The sequence below is a fragment of the Calypte anna genome, chromosome 7, assembly GCF_003957555.1.
Source record: "Calypte anna isolate BGI_N300 chromosome 7, bCalAnn1_v1.p, whole genome shotgun sequence".
Taxonomy (NCBI): domain Eukaryota; kingdom Metazoa; phylum Chordata; class Aves; order Apodiformes; family Trochilidae; genus Calypte; species Calypte anna.
This window is the reverse complement of record NC_044253.1, coordinates 27,278,729-27,303,999: the sequence shown is the minus strand read 5'-3', so window position 1 is coordinate 27,303,999 and position 25,271 is coordinate 27,278,729. Positions and strand designations below refer to the sequence as shown.

Below are 25,271 nucleotides of genomic sequence, written 5' to 3'. Positions count from 1 at the left end.
ACTTGGGTGATAAATGACAAAAGTAAGTGACAAACTTACATTTGTGATCTGTGGCAAAACCTTAAAACCCATGCTGAAGTTGGAGCGTGGAAAACATTCCACGTTAAGTCATCTCACGTACCACATTCGACTACAAAATCAGTAGAAAATAACTACCAACCTGTGGCCTGAAACTCCACCAGATAAAATAAAATCTGGCACTGTTAAGACAGACACTGCTCCAGTATGGAACCTCAGTCTCCCTTGAGTGAGGGCTTCAGAGCAGATTCAAGAATTGGAGCAACTGCCTACACTAGCAAGCTCTTGGCTAGATAGACATTTTCACTCATTGCCAGCCTGATCATAACAGCTGAATCCTCACAGTAACCTCCAATTAAAAAAAAAATTATTATATGATCTACAAAAATACCTATCAATTTACTAGACTTTGTATTGAGACTTAAATTCACAGTTTTACACTATACTTCCCCTCCTGCATATGACACACCACACTTCAGAGGGCTTGGCTCTCTCCAGACTCAGCAGCTATTTATTCAGATATTGTGGGAAATGGATATCTAATGTGACAGGTAGGACTGTAGATATGTTAGACTTAAAAGGAAAAAAGAATGCAGTGTTTAAAGAACAGAATTATTCGACAGGTATTAGGATCTAAAGATACAGTGTCAGAAATCTTATTTTGAAGGTGTACTGGCCTATGTGAAACATCAATTTTGCCTTCTTAAAAAAACCAAACAAACAGGAAGGCAGTCTGAACCAACTCAGCCTGGTTCCAAGCACTGCAGTATAAAATAAGATTACTTAATAACCACAGCATTGATTTGTTAGATGATCACAATTGGTAACAGCTAGAAAGCTCACATTTATAAAAAATGTGAAGATGCTGTTCTTGTAACATGTCTGAAATGTCACATACAGTTAGTGAATAACAACCTTTAGCACACTTAACGATGGCTACGTAGCTAACACATTTTAGGATACTTCACATACAGTCACTATCATAAGTAAATTTAATAGCACCAAATTATTTAAATGAAGTGTTAATCAAGAAACAATTTATCTCTACAACATAAGCTATTTTTAGATGTGAACTTTCTACATCAGTGGTTCTTGCTGCAGCTCAGGCTTTGGGTTGTTTGTATAGGAGAAGAAATAAATGACTCCTGGGAGAGATTTCAGGAGTAAGTTCACCTTCAGGTCACCAGCTCAACTCCAGCTCAACTTGGAGTAATTGAAACCCTCACACATGCTCTGGAACAAACAGAATCACAGGATCACAGAATGGTTTGGGTTGGAAGGGACCTGAAAGATCATCGAATTCCAACTCCACCTGCATGGGCAGGGACACATCCCACCAGACCAGGTTGCTCAGGGCCCCATCCAACCCAGCCCTGAACACTTCCAGGGAGGGAGCAGCCATGACTTCCTTGGGCAACCTGTTCCAGTGTCTCACCACCCTCACTGGAAAGAACTTTCTCCTGTTGTCTAACCCAAATCTCCCCTCTTCAGGTTTTTAATCATTTTATTTTAACCATTTCTCCTCTCATAACACAGCCATGTAAAAATCCCTATCCCAGCTTTCTTGCAGGCCCCCTTCAGATATTGGAAAGTTGCTGTAAGGTCACATCAGAGCCTCCTCTTCTCCAGGCTGAATCACCTCAACTTTCTAAGCCTGTCTTCATAGGGGAGGTGCTCCAGCCCTCTGATCAGTTTAATGGCTCTCCTCTGGACACGTTCCAGGACCTCTATGTCCTTCTTACGCTGGGGACTCCAGAACAAGACAAAGAACTCCAGAACTGGACAGAGTGCTCCAGGTGGGGACTCAAAAGACCAGAGTATAGAGGGGGAGAATCCCCTCCCTTCACCAACTTTCTGTGCTTCTTTTGATGCAGCCCAGGACACAGGTGGCTTTCTGGGCTGCAAAAGCACATTGAGGGCTCATGTTAAGCTTCTGGTCCACCACCACCAAGTCCTTTTCCTCAGGGCTGTCCTTAATCCTTTCTCCTCATAATCTGTTTTCATGCATGGGATTGATTTAACCCAGGTGCAGAACCTTGCTCTTGGCCTTGTTGAACTTTATGCAGTTCACATGAGCCCATTTCTCAAGCCTGTTAAGGTCCTTCAGGATGCCATCCCTTCCCTCTGGTGTGTTGGCTTCACTGCACAGTTTGGTGTCATCAGCAAACTTGCTGCGGCTACATTCAATTCCACTGCCCATGTCACCCCCCAAGATATAAACTGCGAAACTGCACTGCTCCAAGTACCAACCCCTGAGGAACACCCCTTGTCACACCTCTCCATTTGGACACTGAGCCATTGATCACAACTCTCTGGGTGTGACCAACCAGCCAGTTTCTTATCCAATGAATGGTTCACCCATCAAATCCATATCATTCCAGTTTAGATATCAGAATGTCATGTAGGACAGTGCTGAATGCTTTGCACAGGTCCAGATAGATGGCATCTGTTGTTCTGCCTTTGTCCACATGGATGAAGTGCCATGCCCCGTGCATTCTACACCTAGCAGCAAGAACTGCCTCACAGAGACATAAGGCTCCACTGTTCAACTTGTCAGAAATTAAACTGGACCTGGAAGATAAAGCTAACCCCAAAGGCAGTCTTGTGAGATGACTGCTCCTGTTTCCTGACTCAAACTGTCCCAAAGTCTGTCCACTTGCCACTCCTGACACTGCTACTGATAGGTACCAATCTCTGGGACTGTATCCTCAAAGCATGGATTTTATAACCCACCCACTCAACAGGCAAGAGGCTTTGCCTTCACCTTCCTATCAGACCAGCTGATGGGCTGGCATCTATCCAAAATAAAATAGGAAGAGAAAAGAATTTGCTGAGCACTTGTGAAGGAGTGAATTTAAAGCATGTCAGTTATAGACAACCAACCAGACATCAAATACATGTATTTACTGGCAAAGTTGGCACTGAAATCTGTATTTAAGTGGCATCTTCTTAACAGTGTTTAAGCTGTCCTGGCAGTGTTGAAGGCCAGGCTGGATGGGGCCTCGAGAAACCTGGTCTAGTGAAAGGTGTCCCTGATCTATAATAGATCACTGATGGCTTCAAATGTATAGCATGATTTGACAAGAAAAATGCACTGAATTTTTTCTTTGAGTGTTTGAATGAAAATATGTTCAGCCATTTCTAGGAACACAAGTTACTGGAAAACAAGTAATCTCAGCAGAGAAATGCCTTCAGCAGGCCCATGCTGCCACCATGTATAAGCAAAGACGATTAATTCTATTTCCAGGGGCAATCTTAAACTTGACATTTTAATTAAGCAGTGGTATTAATATCTTAGCTTTTTCACTAAACTGTACAAAATTACATAACAGCAGAAGGAAAATTAGTCTGTTCCTGACCACATTAAAAAATGAAATGAAATACTTTCCTGACTTCTAAGCATGGAGAATATTACTCCAGGTACCAAGTCTGCACTGGCAAAACCCACAGAAGAATGGGAAACATCACTGTTTTGGGACAGAGGTAACATGAGAAGTCGTGAGAATAAAGTGTATTTCTACACCTAACAATGAAAATAGCAAGTGCTAATTCTATGTTTGGTCCAAATCTCCTTTGCACAGCAAGTCCGTGTACAGAAATCTCCCAATGAAAAAAGATGATTTCAGGCCTGTGATTGATATTAAAGCAACACTGAAGACAACAACATTCTGCCAGCGTTAACAGCTGAGAAAAAGCTCTGAGACAGCACCACATTCTGAAAAGGATATTTTGCAAATGTTCCTAGCTGCATGGCTGGAAGCTGCACAGGTAGCAGAAGGGACTGCTCCAGACGCTGAGTGCTGAGTACCTACAGGTCTGCCACCCAACAGGAGCTGTGATCATCTGCATAAACACCAGTGTCAATAGATCTGACCATGTGAAAATTCAGACTAACAAGCCAGGAGAAGCTTTTGACAGTGTCTTAGAAAGCTCATACTTCCCTAGTATTTTCAAATCACTCTCTGTGATGCAGCTCTTGAGTCTTGCCTGCACTTAAGAGTACTGAAAGTGACATATGGCTGATAAACAGCTGATGTGCTAACAGTTATTCTTCCAAACAGTTTGTCCTATTTATTTTTCCATTTTTCTTTTATTTTTTTTAAAGTAATACTTTACTCATTAGTAAGTTTTTGCTTTTTATAAGTAACCACTGCTTGGATCAATCAGCTTTCTACAAGAGCTCCTCTGTGCTGCTGTTGGTCATTCTGTCCAGTAATGCAATAACCAGACAGACCTCAAATGTGACCTTTTAGTAAAGAAGATTCAGTGAAAACAGCCTCTTCAGAAGAAACAAAATCTGAAAAAACAAACCAAAACAACCCAAAGAAGAGATGTGATGGCTAATAATGCACTGAACGTACTAACCTGCATTTCAGAAGCAGTGGCTGTGAGGGAAAATACCACAGTGGATCTGAAATTGCTAGCTGTGTAAGTAGCTGAACTAATGAAATACAACTTCACAGAGATGACTGCATCTTCACTGACCCTCCTCTCACCCCAAAACCTCAGACACATTCCCCTTCTATATCCTGACACACAAAGTAGGCAGGAGACAGCAGGTAGTGAGGTAGGAATACGCTTGCTGGCTGCCATGTAGGGCATAAAGCTTGTCAGTCCAGTCTGGTTTCACCTGCTCCCATCAGCAACTTATAGAGGTGCTTCAAAACTGTTGTGTTTCCAGCCAACTACAGGGATAATATCATTAAGACATCAGTCCTTGCTTTATCTATAGGAAAAGCACCATGCAAAGATAAGCAGGTCAAGAACTTGCTTCAAATTAAAGAAGGATGAGTGCAGCATCCCAGCTGCATGTAAGGGGAAATAAGGGTATTCAGGTGGGTAGTGACAGAGAAATCAGGTTCAGCTTCCCTTGGATACAACTCCTTTATACATTAAGAGGGCATTAATTATTTTAAGGCTTATCAGTAGATCACAGTAGATCTCTTGGACTGTGGTAACCAGGTATTAACAACAGAAAAGTCTTTTGGTATTTCAAGGCAACATTATAAAGATGCCAAGAGAGGACAGAAGCTCCAACTACTCCCACCATGTTATTTGAAAACCACCATCTATAAGCAGAGCTGTTTTTCAGTGTTTGCACTTTCTATCATAATTAACTTGTCCCTTTTACACAAACTTGTGCAATAAAACCTCAGGCTAGCCAGGATACATACCCTGTGGCTACCACCACTGCCAGAGAGAGCTGGACACTGCACAGTTTTATGTAGAGACAGCATTACATGTGCAGTAAGTCCTGAAAAAAATTAAATGTGCAATATCCATTTAAGTCTTTTATAAGCTGTTTCCCTCTGACCTAAACATAATTCCAAACTATAAACCTTGTATCTGTATTATCTATGAATATGTTTTCAGAAGCATACTTTACTGGAGCAATCAAGTAATTTTTTCCTGTGTTCAAATGTCTTAAAAGTACAAAACTCCCATTTAAACATCTTACTGCTGGTTTAGTGACTCAGCCCAGCACTTTTCTTCTCTGAATTATGGAATATGTTGAAAAATAAAAGCTCTCCCCACACCCAGTCATCTAAATTAAATAGCAAAATGGGAAAAACAAACCAGCCATGAATAATATTCTCCTGTGAACTCTTCCAGTGACAACGTCAGCTCTGTGCCTCTGGAGGGGTAGGTTAATAACTTGAAAAAGAGTCTGATGCAATCATGGCTTCAGACATTTCATGTCCCAGGCCAAACTGAGACAACATGTCACCAAGATCTCCAGGGATGCCTGCTTAGGGGCACTGCTGTGAAGCCACTTTTTTTTTTTTCTTTTTCCTTCTTTAAACACTCATCTCAATGAGCAGCATCTGCAGCTGGAAAGAAAATTCTTCTCCCTCTTCCCTTAATACAAGGGAAGGTACATTGCAAAAATGCATGAAACTACACCTTGACTTGAAACCTAAGACAACCATTACTATCCAAGAGAAGACTCTTGAACAGCAGGGTGATGGAGCTCCTTCCTTTGTCTCCTCATCCTGCCTGTGGTATTATGTAAGAAAAACACGTGTTTGGATGTTTTCTCAGGATACTGGAGAAATGTTAATCAGAAAAGCAAAAGGCACTTAGCACTTCATGGACATGCTGGCAAGACTTCCATACCAACACTATACCAATATAAGCTTTGTATAAGCTGTGTGTTTTACAAGATACTTTGTCTTAAATGGCTTTCCTTAATACTATTTTAAAAATACACTTATCTGTATGGATAAGTACTACAGCAAACAATAAACTGTTTAGAGCTCACAAGAAGCTATAAACTACTTATATAAATAAATGAGAACAGCTTTCCACTGAAGAATCTTGATGTTGGGAAGTCTAAAATTAATCATCCTTCTAAAGGTGGAAAGAAGTGCTATGGACCCTACCAGAAGTCAAAAAGCTCTTTTAAATGATATACCTTCTGCTTTCCAAAGTACTAACCCTAACAGTTCAGTCAGAAGGCAGCATCGATTCTCCACACATGTTAATCTCTGTGAAATTAGGAAGGGTTTTGGGAAATATAAGGTAGCAAATATAAGAAAAAGACGGACATGAAAGGTTACTAAAACTTAGAATCTCGTGGAGGAGGTCAGCAGTCAAGGCTTAAAGAGTTACACACCAGTGGTTACTTGGATTTGTAAATTATTAACAGATACCATCACCATCCCAGTGGTACATGTCTACAGACACTGGGAGTGCAGTCTTTCCCTTTCTTCCTTAGCATGGTATTTCCTTACCTGAATTCAGTGAGATATGTAAACTGCTCATGTCCTTGGAGAGGCCATTTGTTTTGGGACTGGAAATGGGTGCACAAGCTGATGTAGCTCGGGGTGGTCTCTTCCCAGGGACTTTCACAGTGGTTCTCAGCAAGTCAATTTCTTTGCCATGAACGTTCTGCATATAGTCCTGGTAAGAAGAAAGAAAAAAAATCAGAATCTAGTATCAAGCACGTAGGTCAGTAAGCAATAACAGTAATGAGACCTGGTTTCATCAGACTTTTGCCCTACATTATCTGCCAGTCCCCAACACATATTTTTTCACTTCCATTTTCTTCACAATCCCTTCCACACTTCTCACTGCAACTACTCCCAAAAGTCTGGAGCTTTCTAATGCATCCTCTGGCTCCCAGCTGGATAAGAGGCAATTCACAATGTGGCTGGTTCTGAGCTGCATATAGGAGTTCACCAGCTAGCAGGTCCCAAACAGCTGGAGAAGATGAAGCTTACTGTCCTTCATGAGCACACTTCCTTCTGTCTCCTCACTGCCAATGTTTTATGAACTTTTATTTTTTTCCCTCAAATTTGGTTGAAATTAGTCAGCAGGCACAAATTTTATTAAAAGGCTGGTAAGATTTCTTGCAAGTACAGTAATGTTTCCTTAGAATATGAACGTTCCACCACACACAAACAAAATCATACAAGGGAAGGTATTATGCAAATTATGTTTGATTACAGTAATCCCACTAAATGTTGGAAGCCAGAAGTGGAAAAGGCTTTTGCTAATTCTTGTTTGGAAAGCCCACAAAGAGGTAACAAACAGACAAACCCAGTAATCTGTGGAAAGACAGTGGTCTACTGACTGGAGCCAAGCCACAGCTTCCTGAGAAATCCATGAGAAAGTCCTTCAAACTGTAAATAGCTTCTGGAAAAACAGGCTTGGGATGCTGCTATCCAGGTTCAAAGGCATTCCCTAGATTGTCTGTGGGCTGCTTTAGATTTAAAACAAATGGCCATAGGTGTCTTTATCAGAGGACATTCATTAAGGTGAGACAGCCACAGGGGCTGCAATCCCAGGACACATCAGAATAGGTATTTCCAGTAGAGATGGTCAATGTTAAAGCCACAAGACACCAGAGTTTTCATCTCCTGGCTGTGGTTACTCATGTTCTAGAAAATAATAATTGAAACTGGAATGACTATGAGGACACTAAAAGAAATTAGGAGACTGCATTCTTACGAGAAGGTGGGGAGCATGGGACAGCAAAGTACAGAGTGAAAAGGGGTAAGAACACCACACAAAAATACATCTGGGTCTGTGTGCCCTGGAAAAGATCAATGTGAACTAAAGATGGGGAAAAGATCTGGGCTTAAACTCTTGAGTTAAGATGGAAACAAAGGGAATGGTGTTCTTCAGCAATCTTCTAATGTGGAGCAGCTAGGGGAAAAATCTAATTCCCTTTCAGATAGAACTTGAATGGCTTAAGAGAGGCTGGGCTGATGCTGTGGGCATCTGCACAAGCAAAGATGCACCAGCAAAAGACCAACTCCCAGTAATCTGAGTGTACAGGGCAAGACAGAGCCAGATTACAGGGTGAAGACTACCAATATATAACTAGGTTGGTTCCAAACCTGCAGCATACAGACCTATACACTATGAGAATCAATTTTACAGGTAAATACCCAAATGGACTAAAAGCATACTCAAGGTCTGTATCACTGCTGCCATGACCTGGGGAACAGTCACCTCCCACATAAAAATTCTCCCACCTTTGGCAGTGTTAATGATACAAACTATATATTCCATTCAAAACACACCAAAAATCAGCATTCATTTCTTCACAGCTAACATTAATCCATGATAAAAACCCAAAACTAAGTCATCACACCATCTTTCCACACCCCCCCCAGCTGTTTGAGAATTACTAACAGTAAAAAGGGGGGGGATGAATAACTCATGGGGTGAAGGGACAGAGCCCTGCTGCTGAAAAAAACAATGGGAACCCAAGAATAAAAATTCATTCACTAGGTGTTAGAAATGAACAGAATGGTTTTATCCATGGAATATCAAGTTGGTGTAAGCTTTCTCGTTCAGTGTCAGTTCTTCACAGATTAAAATACAATAAGCAGAACACAATTGAGCATTTCTTGCTTATAAGCTCTAAAATGAGGCTTAATCAGATAATGACTAAACCTCAGCATGTACTCTTTTTTAAAAGAGACATTTTAGTTAGCATACTCCCTTAACTTTTGAGAAGGAAGAGTTTATTCCAAATTCTTCAGATGAATGGCGTGTACAGTTTCTCTGCTACCCTGCCAATTTGTGAGAGGTGACAGGGTGTTATTAAAGCCCTTGTAAATGAGAGTAAGGCAGGCTTACTTGAGCTATAAACCATCCAAGGGAGTGTAAGTGAATGTTGGCAAACAGGAAATAAATGTGCTGTAGCCATACCGTTATTATACGAAAAGTGCCCAAACACAACAGATGCCACACAGGTATTAATGTCAGCTTAAATATTTATAGGGATATATCAAATGTAAATAATAAAGCCTCTTTCATTGTGTGCAAGATGCATAGTGATTATCTCTGCATTTCCCAGAGGAGGAGAGGCGAGAATCAAGTTTCCAGTCAGCGGAGCATCCCCCCCCCCCCTCCCCACCACACACTCCTTCAGATCTGCACTTGGTGAATAAAAGTTAAAACTACAAAATAATGTCGTGGCTTCAGAAGTGCAACGGAAGGTTTGATCAGATTAGAACAGATGAGGGTCTTGCTGTCATCTGGAATAAGCTGCATTAAAGAAAAGATAGCAAGCCTGATTTTGATATGCAAATGTTACAGATATAACTCCCCTAGATGTTAGTTGTAGAAAATGCTGATCCAAGAAAAAAGGGGAAAAAACCCTTTAAAGAGGCATGAGGGTAATTCAAAGCCAAGTACTTTTAAACAGCACTTAACAAGTCCCTAGAGCCCACTCAACAGCGGGCCACCCCAGAAGTGCCATCTTCTGCCCCTCAACAGCTTGAAAAAGTAGTAATTGCAAAGCCATTTGCATTTTTCTTCTCAACTTGTCCATGTTCATCATTCAGTAACATGGAAGGGGGGTAGGGGGGCGGTGGTGGTGATGCAGGAAAGGAAGCAGCAAAGGAAAGAGAACCCTCCCCAAATGTGTGGATAACAGGAGAAGCCCGTGCCCCAGTCCCCTGCACCCCTGTGCCTGCACCTTCACCACCGCTTGTTTTTTACATTTTACTCCTAATTATGTTGCATCTATTGCCATACACTTAATTAGCTGCATTAATGTGATTTCTTTTCACATAGTCAAGCAATTAAGAGCTATGATTGAGTTTCATTCAATTAGCCTCAACAAACATGCTAATTGATGTCCCAGATGCAAATGAGGTGCAATGAGAGAAACCTGCTAGCAATTGAGAGTTGTGGTGGGGAGACCCACAGCTCTCAGCTTGCTGACAGCAGCACAGCTTAACACAGCTCTCACCTTCCGAGAAGCTGCCTTCGGAGGCAAGGCGGGGGGATCACAAGCCATTAGTGCCTCCGTTGTCCCAAATAGATCCCTACAGGAATAACAGGCAGAGCTGAATCAAATCAACGTCGGCTCCAATTCTCACAGCAGCCACTGGTGTGAGATGGGGAGGAGAGAAGCATTTTCCTGAAGCCGGGCAGGCTTCACAGACCCTAAGAACACCCCTGCTTCTTTGGCTAAGGACTACAAAAGGTCTCCATCTGATATTTGAGCTTGTGAAATACCATGCAGGTAATAGCCTGCAGTTACCAGTAACTGGCAACTTAATCATAGTCAGCTGCAGGACAATGCTGCTTCTTCCACCTAAGGCCAAAACACATAAATCGATCAATAATCCCTAAAAATGTACTTGCTGTATTGATTCTCATTGCTTTGCATCCTGAGGTTACCGTTAGTGGTTTGCTCAAATATAGTGCTGCCAAGGTGTTAATTTGACTACTCAAGGCCATTGACCATTATCCGGGGGACTAAATAAACTGTTAAAATATCAGCAAAAATTGTAAAAGCTACATTGACTGAAGATGACACAAACCATTATTTGACAGCACCACAAAACGAATTGCCTTGAGTAAGAAGAAACAATGTGCCACAACACAGAATAATGTAAAGTAAAATTAGTTTAGTTCTGCTCTTAATACAACTCTCCATTTACAACAGCAGAAATTAATTTAACCAATTAACTGAACAGAAGCCTTTCAGACATGCAAATTGAACAAATGGGTATGATGTTTTCTAAACACACCTACCAAAAAGAAACACTGCAGTTTGGGGAGGGGGCTTTGTTTTCAATTCCAGTGGTTGTTAAGATTTGCTGCTGTACATCGTGATGGCTTCCGATTGCCCTCAAACCCAGAGAAGACACCCCACCAAGGGCCACAAGCTGAACCCAGACATATGTGATGTTTCCAGCAAGCTGCTTACTTTCTCCCACCCAAGAAGACTGAAGACAGGAGGCTCTTTCACAGCCATGCTTAATGCTGTTGCTGCCTGCTTGGCCCCTTTTTCAGGGGAGGAAGTATGGGCAAGACTGAGGGAAAAGCAGAAGATGATGCTGATGGCTGCTTCAATCCTTGTCTCACACATTAAAAATACCTTTCCAATACTTAGTTTACATTTTAAAAACATGGCATTTCATGATCAGTGTATTAAGTAAGAAAATGTGTATGAAAGCTTAGTTATTGAATTATATATATTATATATAACTGCTACCCAGAGCAATAAATGCCCCGTGCTTTTCTACAAACCCAGTGTGTTCTTAAGACAGGTGTTTTACTCTTGATTTGAAAAGTATTTTCCAAGGTAACAGAAAACAAGCCCATTAAGAATGGGAGCAAAGCAATTTTAGGAAGCCGGGTTTCTGAAGCCCTGAGCAGGCAGGTTCTGGCAGCCTGCCCGCACGGTCAGGTTCAGTTCTGCTCTGGCAGCAGCAGAGGATGGAGCTCAGCTCTTCCCTACTGAACTGCTTTGGACAGTACTTCTGTTCTGTGACTGCAGTGCAATGGCTAAAGCTGCAAGATAGTCTTCTTGGCCAAGAAATCTCACCAAGAAGGCAGAAGGCAAGCTGTAGAAGAGCAATACACAGCTGGACTGTAGACAGAGAGAAACCTCTTCATTGGAGTTACACTTTTTACCTCATAGCACTTTGTGAGCAGTGCCCTTCCATGCCTGTAATGGTTCACAGGTAAGAATATCACATTTTTTCTCATTTTGAGCTAGTAGAATTTCTCAGAAGCCTCTTTTCCCAGCCCTAAGAACTGTTTCAGGCTCATGATTCCTCCCAGATCTGTTTCTTGTTTGCACTGGGCTTCTGAAAAAAAACTCACTGGCATTTTGTGCTAGTTTTTCCCCCACTGTGCAATCAGACAAAACACTCCTAAGGCATAGCTTACCGAGGTTGAGATAGTGTCTCCTGATCTGAAGTGAAATAAAAACTATTATGGAAAAGAAAGTTTACAGTTGCACCTTGGACAACAGACTATTGGTGGCATATTTTTGAAACACAATTCCAGTTCTGTGAGCTGCCCTATCAGACCCACAAAACCTATTGTTCGCCCTCGGCAACGACCGCTTCCAAAAAACAAAACCCACTCTCCTCCCCTCCAAACCAGATCAAAACCCCTAAACCCCTGGCAGACCAGTAAATAGATGGAGCCTTGACTTTTGTGCCTCTCTGCAGCAGTCAGACATTTTTATTGCAAAATGCCGTCTGGAAAAGATGCAAAACAAAATTGCTAAACTGTAAAAAGAAGAAAAGGAGGAGGGAGGGAGAAGGAGGAAAAAAAACCCAAAAGGCCCCCTCTTCCCTTTGCTTATTGAGTTCAAAGGCATAACTTGCAGCACCCTGCAGCAAATGGGAAGCTACACTAATTTTAAAGCCATAAAACGCTATAAAGTGCCCTGCGGGGCAGGACTACACTGAAGCATAGTTGCACCTAAATAAGACATGGTTCATTTACTTCGCAGCTTAGCCTAATGTAATCATCAGCGGATTTCTAGCCTAGAGTTGTAACAGGCAAATAGCCGCTACTGCGGAGGCGACACTCCCAGCCATTGAGGGGCCTCAGCTAGATTGCTGTTGATTAGAAAATTTTTCAGTTTTGACAAGCACTTAATGAACATAAATCGCTCCTTGATTGGTTTCCATTTGGGGCCACGGGCATACCTAAGAAGAAACAAAAGTCTCCAACTCCTCTCTGCCTCTCCCTTCCTGGGAAGGACTTCAGCGACAAACCTACTGTCAGGTTATGAGGCACGGTGGAATTTATTCATCAACTGTTCCTGTTAAACTGGCCATCCTACCCTTTTGTGTATAAATACCTCCACAGTGTAATTCGGCTTCGTAATGTATGGTAAATCTTAAGAAAAGCACAGAAATGGTGGTGGTTTTTTTTTCCTGAGGAAAACGCAGGAATGAAAACGCATCCTGGAAAACAGCGATCGCCCTAAAGCACTCTGTCCTGACAAAAAGAAGGTCAGCTCAAATCTGTATTATTCACATTGGGAATCAAAAACATTACATTTCAGTAAGAAAAAGCACTGACTGTATCTAGACTGTGGTGTTAAGCAGTTTGATCAGTGTTGCAGGGGCAGTGGAGGAAGTTAGGGCAACATTTTCAATACAAAAGCAGTTTCACAAAATGTGGGCTTTTTAGAATGAGCCACCTCCTCTCATGAAATATTAAAAAAACTCTCCATCTGTACTCCACTTCTCACTCAAGCTTTGTAACAAGAACCACTGTAAAAGACAAATCAGAGTTTTACCATCCTGAGTAATTTATGAAGTATTTATATCCACAGCCATGGATATAATTCCTGTCCTGCTGGACAGAGAATTCAGGTTTTATAAAATCTAGTAATTAATTATTAGTTTAACTTGCCATTTGAATTGCTACTCATTCTGATACAAATTTTTTCCCCAGCCTTTTTGGAGAAGGAGTAGATGCAACACTGAAATGTATGTTTGCTACTCCTTACTACATATTACAAGTCTGTACAGCTCTCAACAGCAGTGCTGTATTTGCTACAACATTCTCTGCTAATTAATGGGATCTATGTTGTGACCTCTGAAATGAATGGACTTGAAACTAAAAGTGCTTCGTGTTCACCTTGTTTGTGCATTTGGTGACCTGTGAATATCTGTTACAAATCATGGAAGTGATTTTAAGAAGTTACTGTGAATAAGTAAGTCTTTCACTCTTACACCATCAGCTCGGGTTACATCTGAGTATTCCACAGAGCAGCTTCCTGACCATCAGGAACAGCCATTGGATTTTTCACTGAGCAGAGCAGGTGTAACAGCACTGTCAGGAAAGACCATTTCGAGTTTGAAAAGCCACAAAGCCACAAGGGGAGGGAAAGAATTTGTCTTGACAGCTATCCCAAATTAAAGGTCTCACTTTAAAGACAAACAAACACATTTTAGCTTCTATTTTCCCCATAAATTTCAAAGTTTTTCTCTTAAACTGATTTTCACTCCATTCCATCTTTAAGATAATGAAGTTCTCCAGGAATGAGTGATCTCTACAGCTATACCACTTTATAAAAGCCTCTTTTGCTTTTAAAACATCCTAGGTTGTATATGTTTTATGTTTGCTATGTTTAAAAGTTACAACAATATGATTAACATTTATTTTTTCCACTGATAACCCCTAGCTAGCCCTAGGAACAACATAATTCACAGTGAAACATGCTAGAATCAAGACATGAAATCTCTGGGAAACTCAAGTCAAGGATGTTAGAAAGCAGAATAATGCTCTGATTATGGCTTTGATGAAAAGGCTTCCAGAAAGAGTGCCAGTTGTGTCAAGCAGAAAAAATATGGCATCAACTCATCAGCTGTCATAAGCAATTACTACACACTTATTTTGTAACTGTTCCTATAATTATTTTTTTTTTCTATCTTAAATAATGTTTTAGGTATATTAATGATTTATCTTCATTACCACTCAAACTATAGTCTTAATTTTTGCTCTGGAGGACTTGCTTTGATCAGTACTCTTTCAGAAGGCAGGGCTACATCTCACATGAAAAGCAACACATGCTTATCTTTTTGTCAGTTCAAATACATATTTACTAAAGCCCAGTTTGGGAATTAGTTGTTGACAGAAAAGGCCAGCTAGAAGGGCTTGCAGAACCAGCTAATATCCAGCTCTGCATTCCTTTAAAGAAAAAACAGGGAAAAAGAGGTGTGCACAGTGGTACTTTAGAATTATCTAAGAGCATGAGTATTTCCATTAAAACAACACAAACAACACACTTTGGAGGTACTAAACAGCCTGAGATAAGGCAGCCCTGAAAATAAGGCTGAACCAAGTGATGTCTGTAGAGGTCACTGCCCACATCTAAGGTGAGTGAGAAGACCCAGCCCTGCAGCCCAGCCAGCACCCAGGTCTCACGGGCAACTTCATCTGCAAGCATGCTTCCCATTTTCACATTATTCAAGAAATTTCTAGGAACAGATAATGGTCAAAAATTTCAACTGCAGCTCTAAGAAAAAGGATGTATATAACATAGGAACAGAGAAAAATGCATGGATCTGCAGCACTTCCAGATATCAAATTAGAGGACATTTCTTCTGTCTCCCATCAAGTCTGTTTGTCCTGGTGGAAAAAACAACACAAAGAAAGCTCATCCAAAAGCCCAACCCTCCACACACCTTGTCTTGAAGGCATTTTACAAGCCCATGAATTGGGTCTGTTTTGTAGAGAAGATGTGTCCATATAACCCACAGTTGAAGCTCTTGTGCAAAGTTTAGCCTAGTGTTGGATATGACTCCTTTACAGGCTGGAATTTTGCTTTTTAATAAACCATACATTCACTTTGAGGATAGAACAACATCACTAATGCTCTCCTTGAGAGCTCATGTAGGCTGCTCACCTGGTCAGCTCTGTTTATAGGGAAGAGTTTTAAAATTGTGGCTACTGACAGATGAATTTAACAGACCAGGTGACTTCACACGCTTCTAAAGGAGAGAGAGGACAGGTTTCCCCTCCAAACATTGCTACAACCCTACACACCTCAGTATGAGTTATTAAACCATATCAGTGAGGGCGAGAGCAAGGCTGAAAGGTGGCATTACTGCTACAGAGACCTCAGCAAGAAAAATCAACCTTGATGGGTAGGTACATTGGATTTAAATTCCATGTGTGTTCTAGATGGGCATCAGACCTTCCTTCTTGTATATTTAAAAAGCTGTTCTTCCCCCATAAGGTGCCACAGCACTGTGCTTTTATTTGAAAGCAAATCTAGAACAGATTTCATTCTCAAACAGGGAAAAAAAATGCTCGTCTCTAAAAAATGTGTTTTCTTTTTTCTTCTTTTCATAAAGGAGGGGTGGCAATGATGATCATGGGGATAAAAAGCAGAAAACGGACATCCCCAGGTAAAGCTTTGTCATCTGCTGACCTGTGGCACGATGGCAGCCCTCTGACAGACAGATAGTGGTGAAACATCATCAGCTATTCATCAGGATAAGGCTTAGATAAAGAAGCAGCATGTAATGCTGCCCAGCAGGTATCCTGGTGAATACATTTTGGAAGTCTTTGCACATGGCATTATGCCATTAAAAACCAAGAGATGCCTAGACAAATTCCCCCAGGGCCCTTTGGGGAGGCTGACACTGAATTTGACAGCCAGAATTTTAGTCATCCACACAAGGCTATACTCCAGAAGCGTAAGATGAATAGGTAGCTATGGTGAACTTTGAAGCCTGCAGGTCAAAGTTCTCTCTCATTATCCCCACCATTTTCTATTGGCGCATCTCCTCAGCACCCCAAGAGATGGAAGGTTTGAGGCTCTTGAAAAAACCTGATGTGATCAAGTTAGAAAACAGTAGGGTGCTTATGTACATATATTTTTCTTTTCCTATTTTTCTCTCCCCCCCCTTTCCTGAAAAGACAGAATATGAATTTAGCTGCTGTGTCAAACGTCAGCTTGGTGGAATTAGCAGTCACTCATTTAGATGGCACAATACAGGAGGCGTTTTGACACGTTGCCCAGCCAAACAGGCCTGACCCTTTCAGTACTACCTCCTCTGTAAGAAGGGTACTCAAATTTGATTTTCACTTCTCACCCCTAAACCTTTCATTTTGTAGCCAAACTTTCATTCAAGGAGGGCAACAGTAGATTTCTGCAACACAGGCAGATCCACTTACTAAAAAATATTGTCTTCATGTCTAAGCTGCCACTAAAACATCTGAAAAGAGACAGCTGATCCACTCTGGCCTGAATCTCAAGCAGTATTTAATAATCATCCATCAAATATTGTAATGGCTTCCTGCAACACAGGTGTTCAATAACATCCTATGTTCTGCCTCAAACCACAGTATGAAAATACAAAATTGTCTTCTAAACTTATTTGCCACCACCAGAGGCCAGCCAGCTCACCTTTCACTTTACAGAATTCCAACTGCAAAATGCTGTATAATCAAAATGATCTGCATAGTGAGATAACCTAAATCTAATGAACAGTTCAGATTGCAGCCATGCTTTTTATGAGTTTAGGAAACTGATTTTAGATAGTTAACAAAGTTTGTATCTTCAAAAGGAAGACTGGTAGGAATATGCTCCTTATTTTTCAAAACAGTGTAAAAAATTATCCCAAACAGCAAAGCAAGCACAGTATTAAGAATTTATTGGTTTATTTGGCTTGCTTTGAAAAAAGCAATAAGCAGCTACAGATAAATAAATTAGCAAGACTGAAAAAGAAACACATTATTAAGACTCCTTTTGGGGAGAAACCCCATTCACTTGGCAACACCCCTGAAGAAATTTTGACTTTCCTGCTTTCTTGCCTACAAAGTTTTGTACAAACAGTGCTCAGAGTGCAACTGCCTTCAAGTTGTTGTGGTCCTGACTCTTCCTCCCACTGTGGTTTGCACACAGCAGAGAAGATGCTACTCACATACTGTTGCCTGATGAATGAAGAATGCTCTGCAGGGTATATTAACAATGGTTAATTGACAATATATAGTACATTGACAGTATGGAAACGTACTGCACAAGTAGCACAGTGACTCTTTGAATGCTAAAGGCAATAGAAATAAGGCATTAAACCAGCATAATTTAGAAGCGAAATCACATTGTATTAAGATTTTAACACAAATGAGCAAAACCCTAGATACTCCTAGAGACTGGATTCAGTAAAGCTCTCTCAGAAGCCCCTGAACAATACCACGTTTTCCCCACTAGCTTCTTCTCTGCTAGGGATGGAGTGTGGTCCCTCACCACCACCCAGCCCTGTACAGCCGAAGGAAATGTAGAACCTTACAAACCTCTCTGATCCATGTCAGGTCTGAGCAAATGGAAACAAGGAGCCATGTATCTTTTTCTTGGGGGTGGGGGAGCACGGGCGGGGGACAGAGGGAAAGAAACAATTACAGGCTAGTAATTACTTCTTCTTTAAATGGATTCTGTCTAATCTCCAATGGATTTACCTCTAATCTCAAAGTAATTACCTATAATCTCAGTGGAGTCTCACTCTGGGGGAGAGGGAGCAGCTCCAGGGAAGCCTGCAGGGAAGTTCTCTTATCATCTGCACCAGGCAATGAAAAACTAAGACGTGCACAGGAGTGACAGGAACAACAGAGCTACCCTACACAGTGAGGAAGGCACTCGGGTACCAACAACTGGGTACCAGTAGCAGCTTGCCTTCTCCCTTCCTGATGACCCAGAGTTGGCCAACACAACCTGAGGGTAACTCACGAGGGAGCTTCACAGGGGTTGCCTCAAAGGCACACAGTATCTGTGCTTCCCTGCTGTGAGCAATGCTGACACCTGATTCTGGTATTTTGGGGCTACTTCATGGCAGAATTCCCCAAACTTCAAGAATGGCCTGAGAGGCCAGATTTGTCAGTGTCACAAAAGGCAACAGTGAAAAAACAGACAAAGCTCTGTTCCAGAAGACAGGGCTCAGAGCCCAGATTTCTGATGGAAAGCAACTATGCCTTGATGGTAGCTGTCACAGAACTTATTAAATGATTTTTAGGAGCCATGGCCACAACAGCAGAAATTACAGCAAAGCATTATTATGGCAAAACTGAAGACTCCAAAATCTTGTGCCAAGCCAGAGCAAGTGCTAATATTCAGTGTACAGGGAATGACAAGTTGGTGCAAGCACAGTATCAGTGTAGCCGTGCTCCTCAGACATCACCCATCTAAAGCAGAAATTTTCTGCCAAATCCAGATGCAGGTCTGTGAATGCCAAAAACTACAGGTGCTACAAAAATGCATCTGAAACCTTGATTTTCACTTCTTAATGAAAAACTGACCAGGATCTCAAAATTATACCCAAGTTTAGAAAGAACTGACCCTAAAATGTTGCAGCTGGCCACCTTCTCATTTTCATATGGGATATGATGATAAAATGTAAGACCAGATATAATTCCAAAGACGATGGGAGGTTCATACCATATTTTATGTTTTATTCTTGCCTGCACTACACAGCAAGTGAAGGATCTGGGAATCTCCTGGGAGTTTCAAGATGCAGAGTCTCCACATTGCTTTGTTTTTTGAACTGCTCAGGCACGGAATGAGCTCTCACAAATTTCATCTTTCCCCCTGCACTCCCTCTTCACCTCCAAAACTGTACTTAGGGGTCGTGCTACACACAATGAGAGGGACAGACAGGATCCTTGGGCTGGAACAATGCAGATGCCTTAACATGAAAATGTTTTTTATCAAATATATTAATACCTATGTTGTTTTCAAAAGGCAGCTCAAAAAAAAAGCATCAGAAAATAAAGGCTTAACCATTTCATCTGCCTCTTGGGATGCAAGGGAACCCCTGTTCCAGGCAATCACCTGTATCAAAGAAACTGGACTGTACTCAGACTTGCACCAGGATATTTTATTTCAGGTTTTGCTTTTTTGAGATGGAAGGGAATGTAGAGAGAGAAAGAAGTTTCTCTGACAAAGGGCTCAGCAAAACACATGCAGAACATGGTGTACTCACATGTAAACTAGGATGGTAGGTCAGCACACCATTGTCACACAACGTCACATACTTCTTCTTCCACTCCTTATTCAATGACTTGCCACTTCGCTTTAGCAGCATACCCTGGTGGAGGAAAAAAGACCAAAGAGTCAACAATTCTGTCAGTGCACAATCATTTAAGATACAGAAAAAGATATAAACTGCCAACATTTCTAGATATGCTTTCTCCTGCAAATTACTCATCTCCCTCTGCTCCTCTCATGATACACATCCTATCCATTCACAGCCTCAGTGCCTGCAATTTAGGAGGAAGAGCTCTAAGTGCAGCTTTCATAGGCTGCAGTCATGTAAATGGAGTAAAACTGCATCAGCACCGGCTTTGCCCCATGGGCAGAGAAAACTCTTTTGCACTGAATTCCATGCCTCAAGAAAGCACATTTCTAATGTGATACCGTGTAAAGTTACCCGTATGTGCTCCTAGCTGATAAAGACACCACACTGGTTTCATTTCCCAGCCCTCTAAAATAAATGATGAACCCCAGGACTGAGGGTGCTACTGTGTGGTCTGTGCTCCCTTCTGCATGTTTCTGGAGATGCCTTGTTGTCCAGGCTCTGCCCCTTCACAAGCAGAAGAGCAAATGTTTATGTTCTTATGCCCTTTGCAGAAAGGTGACACTAAACTGGAAACCCTCCTACCTACTCATTCCAGCAACAGAACCAGTTCCAGGCAAGAGCAGCAAAATGGAAACAGAGCAAATAGGATTACCAATGGATTCTGGATAATTTAATGAAAATTTAACGAAAGAGGTGTGATCAGAGAGGAAAGGAGGTGGGTGACTCACACCTTTCCACAAATCATATACAACCTAAACATCAGTGATGAATGTTGACAATCAACAGCTGAGATAAGAAAGTCATCATCGGGTTTAAATGGACAAGGACCTGTCCTCAGCTGAAAAATAGCAAGTCACCTGGAAAAGCAAGACATAACATGCTGCACCAGGCTGAATATGGTAGATCAAAAACCATGCTGTAGCAATCCACTTCCCCAGGAAATTTTCATTTCCAAAACAAAGTCAGAAGGCAGGTCCTAATGAGTTCATTCAAGACCTTGGATATTGGAAATCTTATTGAAATGTCCCGACAGAGATGCTATTTATGCACAATATCCACCCACAGGGACTCACTAGGTTCCACAGACCAGGTTTAGATAAAAGCTGACACTTATATTCATTTCATTAAATCATAACCAGGAATTTAAACAGATGCAAGCTTCAGCTCTCCAATCCCCATAAAATGAGGTTTTTCCATGGAACTTAAAAAATGGGAAATCAGAAGACAGAAAGATGCATTATCAAGCATGGTGCTTCCAACTACCATGGAGCCGAGTTTGTTAAAACAGGCTAAATCCTTGAAAGCAAGTTAAAATACAGCTTTACAAAGTGATCCCTCTGTAGATCCAATACCAAAGCCACAAGGGGACAAGGGGCAGTTCTGCATGAGTAGAAGCCCTCTAGAAATAGGCAAATTCTCCTCTTTCTTTTTGTCTTTTTTTTTTCTTCTTCTTTTCTTTCTTCTTGTTCTTTTTTTCCCCTCTCCATTCCAGATATTACAACTTTCACCTGAAGTCCCTTGCCACAATCCACCCGACCTAACAACTCTCCTTTTGCAGGCACAGAGAGGATCCCAGAGCAGAAGGCAAGTTCATGATTGCTTGTTCCAGGACACAAACTTTGAATGAAACTTCAGAGAACACCCCCTTTGCATTTCAAAGCAATCTGTGGATGGGACCGTACCAAAAAGCTTGTGTTAGATGACTGCATTACACAGCTGTACAAACTCTGAACTTTCTGACCATCTGGGGGTCAGACTGCTTTTTTGTGTGCTGTTCCTTGCTATAACTCAAACTTTTACAAGAGAGAATGAGGTTTCTGAAATGCTTTCTTGCAAAAGCTTCTGCAAGTTGGAGTCACACATCCCAATTACTGCCTTCCAGTGGTTAGAGACGTTGTTTTCTTCTGTTAAAAAAATGAAAGCTTATTTCTGCCTTTGACTTGTATGTTTGTCTATAGTAGGTGATCTGTCACTTCACCTTTCCAATCTTTCATATTTCACCTGCAGCACATTCGCTTGTGTTTAGGGGGACCCAATTCTAGTTATCACTGTGCTGTGGGGATCAAAAATTACTCTTTCTCTGCACTGGTCTGTTCTTCAGACCTTTTAACGGGGAAAAAGCTGTAAGGATCACAATGGTGTTCCCCTCCTCCTCTCCTTTTTTGAAGTTTTGAAGAAAGTAAAATATATATTTCATACTTTTTTTACCTGTCACACCACTATACAGAAAATCTGCCATTAGTTATGTGATTTTTAATTCATGGCAATTATAAACTCATAAAAAGTAAAACCCCACTACTTCAGTGTAGTACTACTACAATCTAGGCGTGAATTCTGAAATTCTGGTTTTGGATCTAAAGAAAACAACAATCCAAATGGGGTTTAATCTTGCTTTTGAAGTGAAATTCTATTCTTTCATGTTAGAAACCACTCAGCAGTGAATATGTTGTACCTATTTGTGCCTAACAAACTGGACTTCCATATTTGTTTTCTTTATGCACCCGCTTGGCAAAAAAAAAAATTATTTTCTTGTTAGGTGAGAATTAAGACCTGTAGAGGAAGCTGCTCTCAATACAATGAGCTAACTTGAAAGTGTTATGAAGCAGAGAAGCCCATACAAACTGCTTTTTTTTTTCCCCAAGGCCACAGACCACCACTTTGTCTGTGGTAATTACATAGAATGGTATGAAAAAATGCTCTCAGTATCACAGTTTACATCAGTTATAGATGCACTTCAACATTAACTAAACTTTAAAAAAATAAATGGCCCAGATATGACATGAAATGTTAATTCAAAAAAAAAAAGGAAGAAAAAAAAAAAAAGCCCTTCACTTGAGTCACATTATGTCTACATCTAAGTCACATCAGATACTCTGCCTCAGAAGTAAGACACATGGGTCCCACCGACCTTCAGTACCTCCAAGGCAATTTAGAGGTGGCTTGGTCACAACTCCAGTCATGGCCAAACAGGCCCCCACATACACACAGCACATTGGAAAAAACACATTCAAGTCTCTGAGCTGAAAAGTAAAGAGCTAAGAAATAACTTCTTCAAAAGAATTATTTTTGTTATTTTGTTGAAGCAATATTTGCCTGAAATTATTGTTAATTGGGCTATTATTAAATTATTGCTGACTTGGTAACATTATTTCTCCTAATTTGTATAAAATCTTTGAGTTGTTAGTCTTCCATCTGCAACTTTAACCCTGCTGTAGCTGACCCAAAGCCTCCGGATTCAACACTCAGACTTAACACCTCCAATTTGCTCACAAACTGAGAAAAAATTCACACTTCAAATTCAATTTTTTACCACCTTCCCTCCAAAACTGCAGTCCTGGGTCTAATGGGGGGAATGCTGCTCCAACCTGACTGTGCTAGCTGTACTTTTAATGAGCCACAGGAAAAAGACTTCAACCAAAGTGCATGAACTTCACATCTTGGGTTTTGCTCGAGGATCTGCACCACCGTACAAAGCAAATGGAGGAACAGTCTCTGTATGTACTGCAAGCTCTTTATTAGTAATGTGTATGCTATGCCTAGTCCCAGGAGGTCATTGCAAGCCAAAAGCAATGTTAAGTGTACAAGCTTTAAATAACTTACAAAGTTAATGTAATGAATGTAAGTGTTATCTGAAATCCATCACTCAGTGGCTTGCTGTAGCCTCAAGCTGTGATAAAACACCACTCATAAATTTATATTAAAACTCTGTTCAATAGCAATTATTTACCAACAAAGATTTATTGATTGCATTTGCTGTTAGAGACTGGGGCTCTAACTGAGTCAATCAGCTTATGTTGTTGAGCTTCAGGGCACCAGGAGAAGTTACAGACTGCCATCAAGTTCTGCATCCCCAGCATTACTGTGAGAGCAGCAGCAGCTAATGAAAAGCCACCAGTGTAGGACTGATTGGACATAAGGTAAAAAAAAAAACAACAGATCTCCCCAACACTGATCAAGGGACCACTACACACAATACACAGAGTTCATCTGAATAGGGAGCAATTGGCTGATCTCACAGCTCCAGATGCCTTCCCCTAAGTTTAAACAGCAAATGAAGACAAATGGTAAAGTGATTAAGAATTTGTTTTACGGGACTACTTCTGCTTTTAAGCAGCAAATTATCAGGATTTAAAAGAGTGACCTCTTGAAGTTGCTTAATAGTGCACTGAAGATGCTGGTAAGCAGCTGCCTTAGTCCTTCAGGCAGGCTGGAAAGATATCAGAATAGATGTACTACACTTCCCACAAAAAAATATCACCAGAATGCACATGCTGACCACCAGAGAGGTGTCTGTGGCCACTGCCTGGCTGCAGAACCCTGTATGGAGCAGCATATTTTGTATTCCCTCTTGTGCTCCATTTTAATTTTCTTGCTTTCCCATATATTTTGGATTTTCCAGGGTCCACAAGGTATGAAGGGTTTCACGAACAGGGTAACACCAGCCATCACATCTTAAATGATTGCATTTTTTTTTGCATATGCTCCAGAATCAGCATGTACTTCAGTTGAGCTTTGTTTTGTTTTATTTTTAAGAGGATTGGTACATTTGACTTTTCTTAGTTTGTCAAGGAAAAACAGAAGGGCCCACTGGAAGTAAGCCAAGACTGGACCTTCTGGAAAAGAAAATATGATATTTTGGTTTATATTTTCTTCTGGAAACTTACACCACTGCCATGGCTGAGGTATTAGCATCATGCAAGCTTCCATGCCCACTTAACTTTTAGCCAACCCCATACTGTTAACCTGATTCTGTTTTGACAGAATTAAACATGTAATCTGGTACCTATCATTTACAGCATCAATTCTGAATTTTCCACTCAGGTCTCTAGTTCTCATAATTACAATTAGCAGCTAGCAGTGCTATGATTTTTCTACAACTCTACTACTACTTCTAGTACAACATATTCATCAAAGAAAAATTCAGGCCTGTCAGAAACATCCTCCCTTAAATAACTGCAAAGGCAACCACTGGTGGTCAGGATCACCAATTTTTACTTATGTACTCTGGTCAATTGAACAAATGCTTCCTTTAAATCTATTAACAGGGTGAACAAATGCTGATAAATCCTCCAGGCTTACAAGACAAGACAACTCTAACTAGTCTGGCCAGAAGCACTGGAACTAGTCTAGCTTGTCCTAATCACAAACAAGATTAATTCTTAATTAATATTTTTTCCTTCCTGAATATTTAACTGTAACAGGTTTGTAGCTTTAAAATCCATTATTCCAGCACATGGCAGACATCAGCTCAAACTATTTCACCTACATGGAATACTTGCACAATGTAGGAAGTTCATTGTCATCGCTGCTCTCTCTCAATTTGAGCAGACAGCAGAATATGCCATTAATCCTCTACAGAATAACTTGCTGAATCTGGAATCCTTCCATTTCAAGGCAATGTCTTTTCTCTCAAATCTCTTGAATATAAATCTTTTTTCCCAGGAATTT

At 40.9% G+C, this 25,271-nt stretch overlaps 1 protein-coding gene across 5 annotated transcripts in view; it reads right to left on the bottom strand.

The window, feature by feature from the left end:
• The window catches only part of AGAP1 (ArfGAP with GTPase domain, ankyrin repeat and PH domain 1), a 352,299-nt gene that overhangs the window by 122,197 nt on the left and 204,831 nt on the right, over window positions 1-25,271 (bottom strand). For all 5 annotated transcript variants that reach the window (XM_030453884.1, XM_030453885.1, XM_030453886.1 and 2 more), the window contains 2 exons: window positions 19,728-19,832; window positions 6,753-6,921 (listed from right to left, as the gene is read on the bottom strand). In XM_030453884.1, coding sequence (XP_030309744.1) covers window positions 6,753-6,921; window positions 19,728-19,832 — 274 coding nt within the window. The remainder of the gene's footprint in view (window positions 1-6,752; window positions 6,922-19,727; window positions 19,833-25,271) is intronic.